The sequence below is a fragment of the Podarcis gaigeae genome, assembly GCF_964106915.1.
Source record: "Podarcis gaigeae genome assembly, chromosome: 2".
NCBI lineage: Eukaryota > Metazoa > Chordata > Lepidosauria > Squamata > Lacertidae > Podarcis > Podarcis gaigeae.
Genome location: NC_139679.1, coordinates 52,490,571 through 52,507,480, shown reverse-complemented (window position 1 = coordinate 52,507,480; position 16,910 = coordinate 52,490,571). Strand labels below are relative to the sequence as shown.

General features: G+C 41.7%; 1 protein-coding gene across 3 annotated transcripts in view; it reads right to left on the bottom strand.

The window, feature by feature from the left end:
* Nucleotides 1–16,910, bottom strand: part of SH3PXD2B (SH3 and PX domains 2B) — a 103,677-nt gene that overhangs the window by 71,399 nt on the left and 15,368 nt on the right. For all 3 annotated transcript variants that reach the window (XM_083726134.1, XM_083726132.1, XM_083726133.1), the window contains exon 2: nucleotides 16,037–16,117. Coding sequence is in view for 2 of the 3 variants with exons in the window: in XM_083726132.1 (XP_083582258.1) it covers nucleotides 16,037–16,117 (81 nt within the window). In the remaining variant the exon portion in view is untranslated. The remainder of the gene's footprint in view (nucleotides 1–16,036; nucleotides 16,118–16,910) is intronic.

The following is a 16,910-nucleotide window of genomic DNA, read 5'->3' as shown; positions in this document are numbered from 1 at the left end:
GAAGAACTACCGTATTGGCCTCACTCCCCACACACACCCCCAAAAAATTCTGAAGGTGAAAAGTTAAAGTGCGGCTTAAATTCGTGACCTTACAAAAATGGGCTTTTATGATATCGCTGCTGAACCAGACATACGGTAAAACAGAACGGGTGTGAGTGCCTGTAGAATTTTAAGGGAGAAGCTTATATTCAGGTGTGTCTTATATTCAGGCCAATATGGTAATCCTATTTGCTTCTTTCATTCATAATAATAATAATAATACAATTTTATTTATATCCTGCCCTCCCCAGCCGAAGCCGGGCTCGGAGCGGCTAACAACAATAAAAGTAATACAGCATTCTAAAATCATTTCATTTTAAAATCAATTCAAAATCAAATTAATGGCAACCATCGGGCTAGAGTTCTGTGAGGATTACCAAAGGAGGGGGTCAGGCTGTGCCTTGGCCAAAGGCCTGGTGGAACAGCTCTGTCTTGCAGGCCCTGCGGAAAGATGTCAAGTCCCGCAGGGCCCTAGTCTCTTGTGACAGAGCATTCCACCAGACCGGGGCCACGGCCAAAAAAGCCCTGGCTCTGCTGGAGGCCAGCCTAACCTCCCTGTGACCCGGGACCTCCAAGATGTTTTTGTCTGAAGACCATAAGGTCCTCCGTTGAGGAGAGGCGGTCCCGTAGGTACGATGGTCCTAGGCCATATAGGGCATTGGTAGATTTTCTAGCAACAGTGCTTCACTGAGCAAGTTTATAATGAAGCTTTCAGATGTTCTGTCAGTTAGACCAAACCAGTGGTATTTGTGCCCATGGGAAGTGTCACTTCAAACACACTCATTTAGGATAGGATGCCACTTATTTTACATCACAATTCTTTTTTCCAGAAAGTCCCCCTTGGTTACTCTATCCACACATTAAACACCCTTCCCTACTTCTGTGGCAACAACAGCATCCTTATTACAGGAATTCATTTGTTCCAAAAAGTGAACTTGCCCTATTCTTGTTGTGCCCCCCCCCCCAAAAAATGTTTTTTATTAGTTTTCTCTTATAGACAAAAGCACATAGACAAAAGCACACAAAAAAACATTACATTTGACACAACATAAAAACTTAACAATAAAAACACACAAAATAAAAGAAGAATTTTTTCTTCTTATTCCCGGTGTATTTACATTGCTAAAAGACTTCCTTGACACCCTCCAATCTGGATTTCATCCTATTACATATTTAGCAGTTCCCAATTTCATATTTATAACATCAGTATCTTCTTTCATTACAAACTTCTTAACCTTACTTCAAATTTTCATCCATGATAATATTTATTATTAATGTTTTTCTATCCCTTAGCCTAATCTGTTACTTCTAGGGATTTCCTAATTATCTTATATTACAGTATCTCACTAAATATTCTTCAAATTTCTTCCAGTCTTCTTGTGTTTCCTCCTCTTTCTGGTCCATCATCTTCATCTGCCATTCTTCTATTGTCAGTATTTATTGCAATTTCCATTTTTTGGCTAATAAAAGTCTTGCTGCTGTAGTGGCATACAAAAACAGTCTAACACCCTTCTTGGGCAATTCCAGTCCTGTTATTCCAAGTAGAAAGGCTTCTGGTTTCTTAATAAATGTATTATTCAACTTTTTTTTTAATTCATTATAAATCTTTTCGCAGAAGTCTTTCACCTTGGGACACGTCCACCACATATGAAAAAAGTGCCTTCTTTCTCTTTACATTTCCAACCTAGGTTATCATTAGTGTGGTAGATTTTTGCTAGTTTCACCGGGGTTAGGTACCATCTATACATCATTTTCATAATATTTTCTTTTAATACAGTACATTCTGTGAACTTAACCCCTTTCTTCCATAACCTCTCCCAATCTTTCATCATTATCTTGTGACCCACATCTCTTGCCCAATCAATCATAACTGATTTAACTTGTTCATCCTTTGTATGCCATTCCAACAATAAATTATACATTTTGGAGAGATTTTTAACATTTGTATCTATCAATTCCGTTTCCAATTTGGATTTTTCAGTTGCAAAACCATTTTTCTTATCAAGTTTATACAATTCATTAATCTGATGATATTGTAGCCATCCCCCCAGTTTATATTTAATTTGTTCAAATGGTCTCAGTTTTAATCCATCCTTATTTTCCAACAGTAAATTCCCCCATTCTTGGACTGATCAAAACCATCAGGAAGAATCTTGGGTGCCGCTTATTTTCAATATTTTGCTCAATGGGTATTTGAGCTTTGATAGTTAAATTAGTCTTCCAGGAATAGACAGAGAACATAATCTCTAGAGCAAATTGTTACTTCCCACTTTTTCCCCCCAGCAAAAGATAATAAGTAACACCTTTTTCATCAGTCTAGCACCCACCTGGGTGGGTGGTCAGAACTGTCACAATCTGAACTTTGTTTTGCCGAAAAGATGGGTTAAGGAAAAAGAAAAGGAAAAAGTGCCTAGCTAAGCAGGCCAACAGTTCAGCCATTCTCGGCTTAAACCACAAAGACTCAGCTCTGTCACACATCTTTGGTTCCTCATGGAGGCTCTCTGCCAAAATCCTTAACTAGCCAAGCAGTCAGATGCTGGACTGAAGATTACTCCATGCAGCAGCAAATCTTTTGAACATGCAAGGGTCATGGGAAACAAATCACGGTATGAATCCAAAAATTGTAGGAAAGCTAAAATAAAAGGGATGGTTGAAAAACAGGAGAATATCAGTAAGCCATCTGTTATTCCTAACTGATAATGGTCATGGATTCAGCTAGCACACTTAATCATGTAATTTTTTAATTTATATCCCGTTCTACCATTTACATGCTCAAGATGTCCAACAAAATTACACTTATACCACGAAAAGTTATTCTATCATATGAAAAACAAAAACGGATCACATCTTGACATGCCATGCTAACCCAACCTAAAAACTGATCATGGATGTTCGGCTAAGGCCAAAAGTGCCATAGCTTTGCCCCTCACATCCTAGCCCCCATCTTGCAAGCTTTATTTTATCGTCAGGAAACTTAACAACTTTCAAATACAACAGCAAGGAGAATAAGATAAACGTGCTGAAGTAGGAACAAACAGGGCAGTCAGTGTCTATATTGTAGTCAGTAGCATCCTTTACATTCATCAGTGCTACCCTCTCATTTCATGGAGCCTAGTGTCCTAAGCAAACTCCACATTTTACCCAGGAATTGGGGTCAGAAGTGGAATTAGATGCTGAACCTGGGCCCTTTAAACCAGTGCTGCCACTGCTTCACTTCAACTAACTCCTGAAGAAGCAGAAGGCACCTGGCAACCCAGTGTTTACTCTGGGACAAAAGAGGACCATTTCTCCCTTTGGCAACTCTCTCTCCCCATTCCTCTTTAATTATCTTCATTCTACAGTAGTTTAAATAAAGTGGAATGGCAACTACAGGATCAGCAACGTATTTGAAAATGATCCAGAGCAGATACCTATGAAAACATTTCAAAGTGTGTAATAAGCCACAGGAATTCAAACTGAGCCTGTGGAGAGGAACAAAGCTCTGTGTTTTCTCTAATTTCTTTCCCCTTGATCTATGGCCTCAGTAAAAGACAGTTATTACCTTTGGCATCACCAGGTAGCACAAAAAGTATCATGCTCTGTTACTAACAGTAGAATACAAACACTATTAGTTGTCAAATAAGCATCCCATATATCACAGTATTACAGCCCTGCCATTAACTGCTAGTGATGAAAAGGATTTCCAAGTTACAGACCTTTAAAAATGCTGTGCGCATATAAATCTTCTAATTCAAGCCTAGTAAATTAGCAGCATTTAACTTGTGTATATTTCAAGCAATTCCAATATGCAGATTATTAATATGCTCTCATGCATCTTCCTAAGAACCACAGCATTCTTGTGCCTGAGAATTAAATTTGTACACTTAAGCAATACTGTAAAAGACTTGATGCAGTTCTAGAAATGGGAAGGGCAGATTGCTGGAACCAATTTGATGGAAACTCATCATGTTTTCCTTTCTACAACATGTTTATTTAGCTGCCCCCATACTACCAAGTCACTGGAACGCATGAATCAGAAGCATCATGTACAATACGGTGTCCCCATATTTCTTAAAAGATTCTCAGTCAATGCAAGGCTGTATCTCAGAGGAGGCCAAACTTGAATAAACCAAAGAAAAGCAGGCAAGCCCGCAAGGAAGAGATATGATTAAGCATGTGCACGAACCAGATTCTGCAACCTAAGGCTCATCAGTGGTAAGCCCATGAGAAGGATGCAAAAGGAAGGCTACTGTAATAAAACACAACTCCCCAGAGAAGACAAAATGGGATCTAGTTTCCAGTTTTAAATGGACTGGGTTTCCCTGAAATCAAGGTGAAGACCGAATGTTAAAAGTGCTGTTTTAGATTTAGCACAGGCTTAGAAAGCACTGTGTATTACAGTATTGCATGCTACTTGGAAAATGGTGATACAACTATGCATGTGTGTGTTTGTTCATCACATCAAACTTGAAGTACAATTTCAGGTTTGCTGTTCTGCCACAGGATAGAGTGAGAGTGAGAGTGAGAGTGAGTGTGTGTGTGTGTGTGTGTGTGAGAGAGAGAGAGAGGGGGGGGGGGGTTCCCTCTGCATCCCCTTCATGAGCTTAGTGGAGATCAATCTACAACATTATAGGAGCTTGTTAGCAAAAGGTATTCTCTGTTACAGTCTATTTCTTTTAGATTATCCGCTTTGTAAAGGAACTGTATTCAGAAAAAAACCACCTTTCTGTGTAAGGTCTCACAACATCCCTGGCTCTCAGGCCATAGCAGCTACTCACACTTCACAGAGAAAAGGCAGGAGCTTTGTTTTGTTACCCTAGCATTCAGTCAACCACAGGTTCTTTTCACTTGCAAACGTCAGAGTGTACACATGCATGCATGTGCACGAACACACCCCTTCACAGGGAAGTCTTAGTTTGATTTTACACCTCCAATGGTCTGCCATGCTAAGAAAAAATACAGGGAGAATATTGCTCATCTCAAATATTTTGTAATATTTGTGTAAATATAATAGTATTATCTTCCACTGTGCACATTTCACACATTTCTAGTGATCTTCACGCATTCAGAGTAATTCCCTTAGGTGCACCAAACAGATAACTTTAAACTTTTACCAAAAAAAGGCCCATTAATTGGTTAAAGATTCCCGTTTGGGTATGGTATAACGGATTTCACTAACAGTAAGTCCTTGGCTAACAAAAGCTGTATGTCTTTTTCCTTCTTTCAAGTTCTTGGCACAGCGCTGTACCCACACGACACACCACACAAAACTTCAGTTCTGGCATCAGTGCACAGAATAAATGGGTTGCTAGGATCAGCAAAAAATGAGCACTGCAGAGTGCATAAGGCAATTAATAATTTCCCTGAAAGCCTCACATTTTTCACTCCATATAGATCCAGTCATCAGACATGTCATGGGAGCTACAGAGAGATATTTATACTCCTTTTATTTAGACACTGAATCATAGAATTGTAGAGTTGGAAGGGACCCTGCGGGTCATCTAGTCCAACCCCCTGCAATGTAGTAATCTCAACTACATTGTACATGATAGATGGCCATCCAACCTCTGCTTAAAAACCTCCAAAAAAGAGGGTTGTTTTTTTATGAAGCCACACTGATTCTTTAGAGTCCTCCCATACTCTTTCCTGTTGGAATAGTCTGCATTTCACCTTCAATATGTCACCTTTAAAAAACTCCCATCTACCTTGGATTCCCTTCTCTTTGAATATTTCTGACCATGTGATCTCACCCAGCACCTCCTTAAGCTTTTTGAAATCAGCCTTCTTAAAGTCCAGAGTGCGTGTCCAACTACACTCAGATTTCCCTTGCCTCTGAATCATTAAACCAAGAAGGACATGATCACTTCCTTCCAAGGTTCCCATGCTTAGTATACCCACTGAGATCATTAAAAAAGTTTTTTATTGCACATTCCCTTGAAACAACTGTAATAAGTATCTCTGTGCTATTTACTCTCACAGAACAGGTGAGCTAAGAAAATTAAATGCAGCAGCTACTTCTATTGTCCTTCCATCACTGTGCACACAAAGGAATTGAGCTTGCTACTAAAATAGGTGCTGTAGAATAACTCCTATGCGATTTTATTACTTAGATTTAATGGTACTTGTTTCAACAGGTCACAATTCACACATGTGCACAGGGCCAAAAACAAATCAAACTTTTCATCTGACAGCTGATAAAGATAAGGAATAAAAGAAGAAGAGATTAATTCCCAGTAATGTTAATGTTTAATGTAACTCACTGTGTTTTGGAACTGAACAAAATTGACAAGTATAAAAGACCATTATATCAAACAAAACAATAAACATGGCTGGTGCTACATTTTTTTAAAGGGTGTGAATAACTTGGCACCTTTTAAAAACTTAAGCAAATCTTTTTAGCTTGCCATTGCTATTTCTGTAATTTGTGTTTAAGATTATTGACCATTTTCTTCTTTGACACGTTATTCTGAAAATATTTGCTTAAGAGAATGCAAAGTTACATATAACAAAAAGTAGTTTCAGTTGTGTGTACTGTTTTGTTTATGTGCTCTGTTATGTTTGATAAGTAGTTTATCTTCCTTGCATTTTGTTTTTGTTTCAGTACATCTAGCCTGTTTTGTTTACTCTGCTTAGTTTTTGAGAAGGATTGATCTGATTAGTCAATAAAATCTCAGATTTATTTTTAAAACCATAGTCCCTTTTGCAAGTGGCATTTAGAATACAACCAGGTAGCCACCCTCAAGCACAAATCGTAGCATAACAGCTTATGGTTCAGCCACAGGTTTTGAACCAGACTGTGGTGAGAAGAGACAGACTCTTTGGAAATTAAGTCAAATAAACCAAGCTACACCTCCAGGCCCAGCCAATCCCTGCCCATGGTTAATGGACCTCCAGTAGGTAAGGGATGATGTGATATTGGTGTCTCTTATCGTGGTCTGAGACAGCAACTATAGAACATGAGACAGGTTTTTGCTGCCAGACGCCACTAGCAGTAGACTAGTTGGACTTCTTTCCTGTAGCTTTTAATTAAGTGGCAGTGGGGTTTTAGAACATTAGCTCACACTTCAGGCTTCTTCAACATAGAACCAGGGAGGGACAATTAAATTTTACTGTAGCAGTGCAGATCTGAAGGGCTTCTATATGCAAATATATCCTACATCACTCCCCCAGAGAGTGAGGGAGGAGAGGAAATACTATGTCACTCTTGAAAGCCAAAAGCCTATTTTTAAAAAAGTTGCCCTATCTTCAGGTTCACAGCACATGTGTTTCAAAATAAGTATTTTTTCCAGTGCACACCCACCTTAGGTGATGGTGAGCTTCCACCACATCACTCTCAGAATTGAGAAACAAACAGACAGACAGACACCACCTTCTCTTAGATATGTTCACAAAAGACTACTTCATCAATGAAGTCACACACAGAGAGAGACATTATGGTGCATTTTCTTTTAAAGGACAATTGGGAACCAAAACTACATATCCAGAATTTTCATGAATATGGGCTTCCTGGCACTTGGAAATTGCACTTTTGACTTCTGTCCACATACAAAAAATCTACATACAAAAACAAGGGAGGAACCTTCTAACCTAGACTTCTCCCTGACATGTTAGCATTAAAAAGATGCAGAGACTTGCTTTTGTGTGGGTTTGTCCAAACAGGCAGTCCACACAAGCATTTGGAAGATGCTGCTGCAGATGTTAGGGCTCTGGAGTCCTGCCCACATGTTAAGTGTTTTGCTACTGATTTATCTCCAACCAAGGCAATAAACTTGTTCATTTTGAGCCTACCTCTCCAAATGGTTTGGGTTCAAGGTTTGGGAACCCCTAGGTTCAACTGTCTTTTGCACAAATAATACACACCCATGCCCACTGAACTGCTCTCCCTCTTCCAAACGCTTGCCCTACAAATGCTGGTGCAATTATACAACGAAGTGTTCCCGTTTTTGGAATGTGTTTTCACACGTAAAAGGTTTTGAAGCTTATGTTGTTATGGATGCAAAAAGGGTACCAGTGACTAAGGCTACGGGCTGTAGACATTCAGTGAGCCTACTCTGAGTAAGACTTGGTTGGCGACAACTCTATATTTCCCCCCCACACACACACACAACATCATGTCCACCACCAGTGCTTTTTTCTGGGAAAATAGGTGCCAGTGCTCACCATGAAATTGTTACAGAAGTGTGGCACTTGCTTTAACAACAACAACAACAAAGAGGTGCCAGTACTGTGTACCCTTGAGTACCCCCTGGGGGGGAAAGCACTGCCCACCACACATTTTACGCAAGCACAGACAATCCATGCCCAGTAATGTGTTAAAAGCTGGATCTCTGCTTCTTTTAAATCTTCAGTTTAGGTAGTAGTAAATTGAGTAGTAGTAATGGAGCTGTTATGATCTTGGATTTAAAAAGAAGTTCCCCAAAGCTATGTACTTTTGATGTGTTTCTCTTATGTGCAAATTGCTTAGTGCTGCTTTAGCAGCCTGGCACAGTTTTTTAATGGAGGTATTTCTCAAGTAAATTTCCAAAAGTAAGAATCAGATGGGATATCATTCGCAGCAGATAGTTAGTGTGTCTGTCTGTTTAAGCCAATTCCAAACCTGGCTGGCCTACTTTGGCACCAGAGCATTTGGTAGAATGAGCTCTCTGCTAGCTGCCAATGCAGGAAAGCTATTAATGGATCAAGACCAAGGAGCCAGCTTTCAACTAGAGTGTAATACATCATTATTATGTATTAGGGAGAATTCGGGGGAAAGATTTCTAAGATACTGCAGCTCCAAAGTGACTGGAATAAGCATATTTATGACTATTTCCCCTGCCCCTTTAAGATTTCTTATTTAAAAGATTACCTGCTTTATAGACCTTGCATTGCTACCATACTGGGAAGTAAATTACTAATATTGGGGTTCACCTACTTCACTACTGCCTTTAAGCATTATGCATCCTCTTAAAATCTGAATAAATAAGTAACAAAACAGCATTTATAAATGAGGCACGGGTCCTGCTAGCAGTACCACAAGATAATATCCCTGCTGCAAAGGGATTTTTTTGTAATGACTTCTTAAATAATTATTACAGACTATCAAGCATTTGAGCTACTGTATCAAAATGATAACAGTAAACTCTTAGGCTAGAATAGCAAGTGTCGAGTCTACAAGAGATCCAGTGTGAAAGGTTTTTTATTGTTTTGTCGGGGGGGGGGTGTGCTATATGATTTTGTTTATACTGTATGCTGAAAACAATGAGGTCACAGAGGCCTCATAGCCAAACTATGGTTACCATAAACAAGCAAGAATGCTGGCTCCCAGAAAGACATTCGTGGCTGTTTTACTGCTCCCCTAGTCCCTCTACTGCTGTGTTGGGAGGTAAGCTTAATGTTTTGACCCCCACATCTGCTCTGGAGGGTTCACCCAACTCTCCAGAGCAGGTTTTTGGCATGTGAGGGCACTGTGGGGGCAGCTGAGAGGATAAAAAGGGGACAGTGTGGGGTAAATCTGTTCCACAAGCAGGCAGACACTGCTGGAAATCATCCCTGACATTTATACTGAGGGGCAGTATAAACAGATGGGAAAAAGGTGAGTTGTGCTCATAAACCTTCCCAATGGGTGGAGGCAGACTTGAGAGCATCTTCCAACCAGAGTCAAATGGGAATTTGTACTGAGCAGTGCAGTGTGAAGTAAGAGAGAGATAAGGATAGGGAGAGACATCTCACTGCATCCCACCCCAGTGTCAATACTATGGTCATTGGAAGGGACGCACGCCTACAGTCAAAGAGAGAAGGATCAATTATGGGGCCTTCCTCTAGTTATTTCAGGTGGTATACCAACAGCAATGACTGTCGTCAATATTATACAAGTAACATTAAGCTGTTAGAGCATGTCTATACAGTCTCACAAAATATGAATTACTTGTCAGGATGTAACTCAAGGTGTGGACAAGAAGGTAAGAGTACAAAACAATCCCACCACCCTAATTCATACAAGTAAGGAAAAGAAAACCCACTATGAATCAGATCAATGTTCCCCACCTGCACTCCCAAATTTAGTAGCAGTTATGGTAGATAGGAGAGGGACGCAGGTGGCGCTGTGGGTTAAAGCCTCAGCGCCTAGGACTTGCCGATCGAAAGGTCGGCGGTTCGAATCCCTGCGGCGGGGTGCGCTCCCGCTGCTTGGTCCCAGCGCCTGCCAACCTAGCAGTTCGAAAGCACCTCCGGGTGCAAGTAGATAAATAGGGACCGCTTACCAGCGGGAAGGTAAACGGCGTTTCCGAGTGCGGCTCTGGCTCGCCAGAGCAGCGATGTCACGCTGGCCATGTGACCCGGAAGTGTCTCCGGACAGCGCTGGCCCCTGGCCTCTTGAGTGAGATGGGCGCACAACCCCAGAGTCTGTCAAGACTGGCCCGTACGGGCAGGGGTACCTTTACCTTTACCTTTATGGTAGATAGGACATACAGCTGGCAGGTCTAAATGGGGGGCAACTGAGCTCTCTAATCAATTTTTAGCTGCAGGTGAAGAGGAGGGAAATAAATTAAATTTTATACTCTAGACCTATGTTCATTATGGTTTTCCTTTTCAAAAAAAATAAAAATAAAACCCCACCCACAGCCAAGCAGTGAACGACCAAAGGAAATCTTCAGCATAATGGGAGGCAGCCTCTTGGTGCACATTACAATTTATTCTCATGCCATGTATAAAGTTTCCACCATATCTGCCAAATGGATCAGTGGCCAAAATAACTTTGGCACATTGCATGCCCAACCCCATTTTGATGGCAAAAGCACTTTGCTTCCAGGGTGGTGACACGTACATCGTATCGCCTGGCACAGCACAACATGAGCTAATAGGAAAAAGGTCTGTTCTATGAGAACCATTCCTCCATCTGAAACAACCTAGGAGAGAATAGCAAGTCCAGGATTTACAACACGTTGATCCAGATTTTTTTTCTAAAACAAGAAATTATGGCTCACAAATAAGGCAGTATGAAATGGGGGGGGGGGGGGGTATGAAAAGGAGAAAGAGGCCGGAAACCAAAAGAGCAAATACAGAGCAAACAGGATTCATGAAAGTACAAGTATCAAAAAAAAAAAAAAAGATTTTTATTTCCATTGGAATTGGAGTACAATTCAGCAGGTTTGTTCCATTCAGGCCACTGATTACAATCTCAGCTACAGTACTTATCAAGTCTTCAGTGACCACAAAGCAGCATTCATTGCCCCACCCCATTTTGTTTCAACAAGAACAACCATGTGAGGTAAAACAAAAAAAATTCCTTCCAGTAGCACCTTAAAGACCAACTAAGTTAGTTCTTGGTATGAGCTTTCGTGTGCATGCACACTTCTTAAGTTAGGCTGAGAGATAGTGACTAAATCAAAGTCTCTCAGTGAGCATGATAACTGACATCAAGAATCACAAGACAGAGAAACCAGTAGAACACTTCAATCTCCCAGGACTTTCTATACAAGATATCAAAGTAGCTGTTTTATTACAAAAGAATTTCAGAAATTGACTGGAAAGAGAAGTTGCTGAATTACAACTTACTACCAAACTTAAAACCATGGAGAGACCTGGTCTGAATAGAGACATTGGATTCTTATCTCATTATACATGATAAAGCTATTTTTAGCCATCTCACCCCTTGCTTTTTCCTGTAAGACAATTGCAGTCCTTAACAGTTGTCAACAGGTTTACCACACCTATCAGCCAATCACCCATTCCCATCACCCTTCTGAGTAATACCCCTCCCCACCCTCTCAATATATATAAGGGTCTGGTGACTTCTGTTTCAGTGGATCTGAAGAAGTGTGCATGCACACGGAAGCTCATACCAATAACAAACTTAGTTGGTCTGTAAGATGCTACTGGAAGGAATTTTTTTTGTTTTGTTTTGACTATGGCAGACCAACATGACTACCTACCTGTAACATGATAATTGAGGATTTGAACGTAGTCTCCTGGCGCCTAGTCTAACACACTAGCCACTATACCTCTCTAATGCCTATGAGTCAAGTCCTTTGAAACTTAATTGTGTTTAAGTGATCTGAAAGTGCTCTCTGTGATGTAATTGCTGGTGGTCCATTCATATTACAGTACAGCAAACATAATGAAGAAACCACCGATAACAATTGCAGCACTTATCTGTTCTATTATATAAAAGGTACCCCTGCCCGTACGGGCCAGTCGTGTCCGACTCTAGGGTTGTGCGCCCATCTCACATAAGAGGCTGGGGGCCAGCGCTGTCCGGAGACACTTCCGGTTCACGTGGCCAGCGTGATAAAGCTGCATCTGGCGAGCCAGCGCAGCGCACAGAAACGCCGTTTACCTTCCCGCCAGTAAGCGGTCCCTATTTATCTACTTGCACCCGGGGGTGCTTTCGAACTGCTAGGTTGGCAGGTGCTGGGACCAAGAAACGGGAGCACACCCCGTCGCGGGGATTCGAACCGCCGACCTTTCAATCGGCAAGTCCTAGGCACTGAGGCTTTTACCCACAGCGCCACCCGCGTCCCTTTGTTCTATTATATAGGTAAACAAAAATAAATGGCTGATGAAGAACCTTCCCAAGCTGAGATCTTGCAAGTACACCTTCTCTCCTTCACCCAGTCTCAAAGGATCTTGAGTCATCCAATAGATTTTTAGCCTATGAACAGTTGTATTTCATCAATTTTGTAAACCACCTTTGCAGACTCCAGGTGGAAAAAAAAAGTTGTTGCAAGGCACTTGATCAAGAAACCAGTCCTTAGGTTTGGGACTTGCTATAATGCCCAGATTCAGATCATGAGGCTACAGAAGCAATTGTAACAGGTGCTCACTTTCTGAATTTTCCTCTCATCTATACAGCCGAGTTTGTGTTCTGGCTCATAAAGCACAGCTAGTGCCCTTGGCTCATCTCTCTTTGGAAAACACACTCTTCATCTGATGTCCAGAGCTAGATAGGAATATTCTGTACGGCTTTTGCCACCAACTTTCAGATCAAATCAGACCTTCCATGAGGCCTAGGCGATATATCAATAGATCGTCCAGGACCAGTATGAGGAGCAGACCGCGATGTTGGCTTCACTCAGAGGTATATCACTGGTGAAATCACCACAGCTCCTGAGTCCCTCTGCTAGTGACTTCCCCCAGCAAGCGTTACTAGCAGAGCGACTCAGGAGCAGTGGCGGTTTCACAAGCGATATATCGCTAAGTGAAGCCGCCATCCCACTCTGCCCTCATACTGCACAGAGGGACAAAAAAGCTGCATCGGCGAGGCACCAATACAGCTTGTTCCTCCCTCTGCATCTTTAAACTGCTCAGCGGTTGCCATTTCCCTCAGCTGAGCAGTTAAAGGATCCTCCAGCCTGGCACTGGCTCCCACGCAAGCAGGGGGAACACCGGGAATGGCTCAGCTAAGGATCGGGAGCCCTCCCATGCCCCAGCTGAGCCGTACAAACAAGCTGTGTTGTCCCAGCCTGCTAGGCACTGGGGTGAAACCGCCTCAGCTCCCGCGGTGAGACCTGTGGCAATTTCACCTGGTGCCTTGCAGGCTGAGGCCAATGCAGCTTGGTTTTTCAACATTGTGGTATATCGCCAGACCGCGATGTTGGGCTGGTGATATACCACAATGCTGATATCGGCCAGCCCTACCCTCCATTGTGGTTTTGTCTAGCCTTAGCAGCATCCGAACCACCCTCCTCAAAAATTAACTTACTACATATGATAATAACAAAACCACTGGGCAAAAGTAGGAGTGAGAAAGTTATGCATTAAAATTGGGTATCACATTTGTGCTCCAGAAAAACAAGAAAACTCTGTAATATGATGTATTCTCTTTCCAGAAACCTGCAATGCATTATGCTGCCAATAATGCTGTGCAATGAATTAATTCTCTTTCTACATTCCATGGTGTGCATTACTGGCAAAATAATTCATTAAGGTCATTGTTCACGGAGAAACTGGAAAAAGGAGCTGAATGAAGGGGCTTGTATCAAAATAGGAATCCTAACCACTGGATACTAAACCCACCAGACTCACAAAAACTTTGTGAGCACCAGTTTACCAGAAACGGATTCCATTCACAATGAGCAGGAGCTAAATAAAATGTCACTTAAAAAGATGGCCCCAAACACACACTCTGCATGTTCCAAGTAACCACATCAGACTACGGCCTGAAACATTTGGTAGCAACAAACACCCTAATTCAGCATGCTAGACATTTAGACACTATTAAGCTAATATCCAAACTCTGAAGCACCAGAAATAAAGCATCACCAATTCAACACAATTTTGGAAAAAATTAATTCCTCATTCTACAATCATTCAAGGCAGCAAAGCAACATCTGAAGCGGTAGTGGGTATGAAAACTAACACTTTCCAAACAACTGGCTCCCCCCTTCTTCTTTTTTTACTGAAAGCTACTTTAAGGCATGTAGAAAAAAGACAAAGGTGCTAAATTCACATATACATTACGAAGACATGAGCATCTTGCAACTTTTAGAAATGTGATTTAAACCGGAGCTTGAAGACAAATGGGGCGAACTTTCAGGTCAAAATCTAACATGCAAGGGATTAAAATAAGATAATTCCTGATAAAATAAACAAGTGAGCCTTTGCCCAACTGTACAGATCCACCACACATTCACAGCAAATGGTTTGTGTTACTTGCATGGCAAGAGGGGCAAAGTCTACTAGCCACCTTCCTTGTTTATCAAACACAGCTCCATCCCTGTCTTAACTGTTAGATACAAGTGACTCCACTGGACACAGAAGGCCCATGGAACGCATGAAGGAAAGACTGAGGGAATCCAGACTACATCTAGGTTTCCTTAAGAGCAGGCCAAAATGCATCAGTTGTGACCTTGCACGTGAATCTTATGCCCAACCCATGTAACTCAAGTCGAGAAGCACTTGGGCTTAATTTAGGGTTTATATGAAGCTTCAGAGAAAGCAAGTTCTCCTCCACAACGAAGCAGTTGCAGTTTAAAAGGCCACATTCACATGCTGAGCATGGAAGACCCAGAGCAACTCTGGCAAAGTTGTGAAGTAGCTTCTTTGCTGCTGCTTCTCTCATTTATTTCCTACACGTCTAATCTCCTTTTTGGCCAAACTGACTTTCAAAGCAGCTGGCAACATTAAAATCAATCCATAATACCAAGTAAAACCTCCAATAAAGGCAGCAGTCAAAAATAAAACTCAAACACACAAAAAGGAAACAGGAGCAATAAAACATAACCCGGTTCCAGTAAAACTTTGAAGTCAAATATCTGCAGTGAACATCAAACCATGTCTTTAAAAAGCATTTCTGAAGAGGAAGATCTTAACTTTAGTTATCTGGCAGCCTCCTTGCATTTGGGAACACGCCCCTCAACCCCCAAGCTCGCCCTCTTCTGTACAGTGGTACCTCGGGTTAAGTACTTAATTTGTTCCGGAGGTCCGTACTTAACCTGAAACTGTTCTTAACCTGAAGCACCACTTTAGCTAATGGGGCCTCTTGCCGCCGCCGCACCGAGCACAATTTCTGTTCTCATCCTGAAGCAAAGTTACCTTAACCTGAAGCACTATTTCAGGGTTAGCAGAGTCTGTAACCTGAAGCATATGTAACCCAAGGTACCACCGTACTCGGGAGGTTGTAGACTCTCTTTCCTTGTAGGTTTTTCAGCAGAGGTTGAATAGCCATAATGGATGCTTTAACTGAGATTCCTGAATTGCAGCGAGTTGGACTTGATGACCCTTGGGGTCTCCTACAACTCTACAATTCTATGATACTATCCTGCCCCAGCATGTCTGGAACCAAGAGGGTGGTTCTCAGAAAGAAGGAAAGGTGTGACACGGATCAACATTAATGCTGGCACTTCCAATAAGCATGCAAAACCATAGGAGACGAACCAGCCGTGGGACTTCACAATCCATTCAAGGCAGCTGTCATGTAAAAGTGTAAAACTGTCACCTGACCAAAATACTCTGCACCATCCCAAACACAGGTCAGATAATAGGTTATAGCCCTCCAGAACAGGAACCCCAGAATATGGCAAAAACACAGCAATAATCTTACCTGCAGGTCAAAGAACTTGCTGTACCGTCGGTAAATTGCTTCAGTGGCGCCATTGGACCAGGTGACTTTAATAATGTATACCTGTGGGGAAGAAGAAAGACACTTTAGGGAACTTGGATCACATCAAAATGCTGTTACGATGCTTCCATAGTCCATTAAAGAGATACTTTAATTAATCCTTAGAAGATGATCATTGTCTGGGCAGCTATTCAGAAAGGGCAGTAGCTGGGGTGGTTTCTTTGCATCATTTATATGCAACTTTTTTTGTATTGAAAGGGTCCGTTTTAATGAAAGCCCTTTTTACTCACCTTTCTTGCCCTTTTTAAAGATTTATCTGTAATCCCCATAACTGTGATTTTCAAAATTAACCCACAAGAAGCCCAAGTGAGGTCAGAAAACATTAACTGTCATTCACGCATTCCTCATATGTAGAGCTGCTGTGTTTTAACTGAGGACCAGGACCACACTTTTAACCCTGCTTCCTAAAACAACCATGCATTGACTACAATAGTCTGTAAGTGAAAACTCAATGCATGAGCTGCTTCACGCATAAAGCTGCTCTGCACAATCAGGCCACCCAGCTGTGCAGGTGTCCCAGCTGCATGGAGCCCCTCTAAAAGCAAGCAGAACCTTGCAGGTTTCTTGTTTCTTTCCAGGCAACTGCACACAATGCAATTTTGTTCTAGGAAAACAGATGTGCTCTCAGGGACAGAGCTAAAAGGCACAGCCCCACTTTACAGTCAATGCACAGTTGGCGCACAATTGTGTGAACAGGGCTTCCAGTTTGGCTGCATAATGATGCAATAGAACAAATAAGAGCCAGCTATGTGATAACATCTGTAACAGCTAGGGGAACACTTCCTGGCTTCACTGT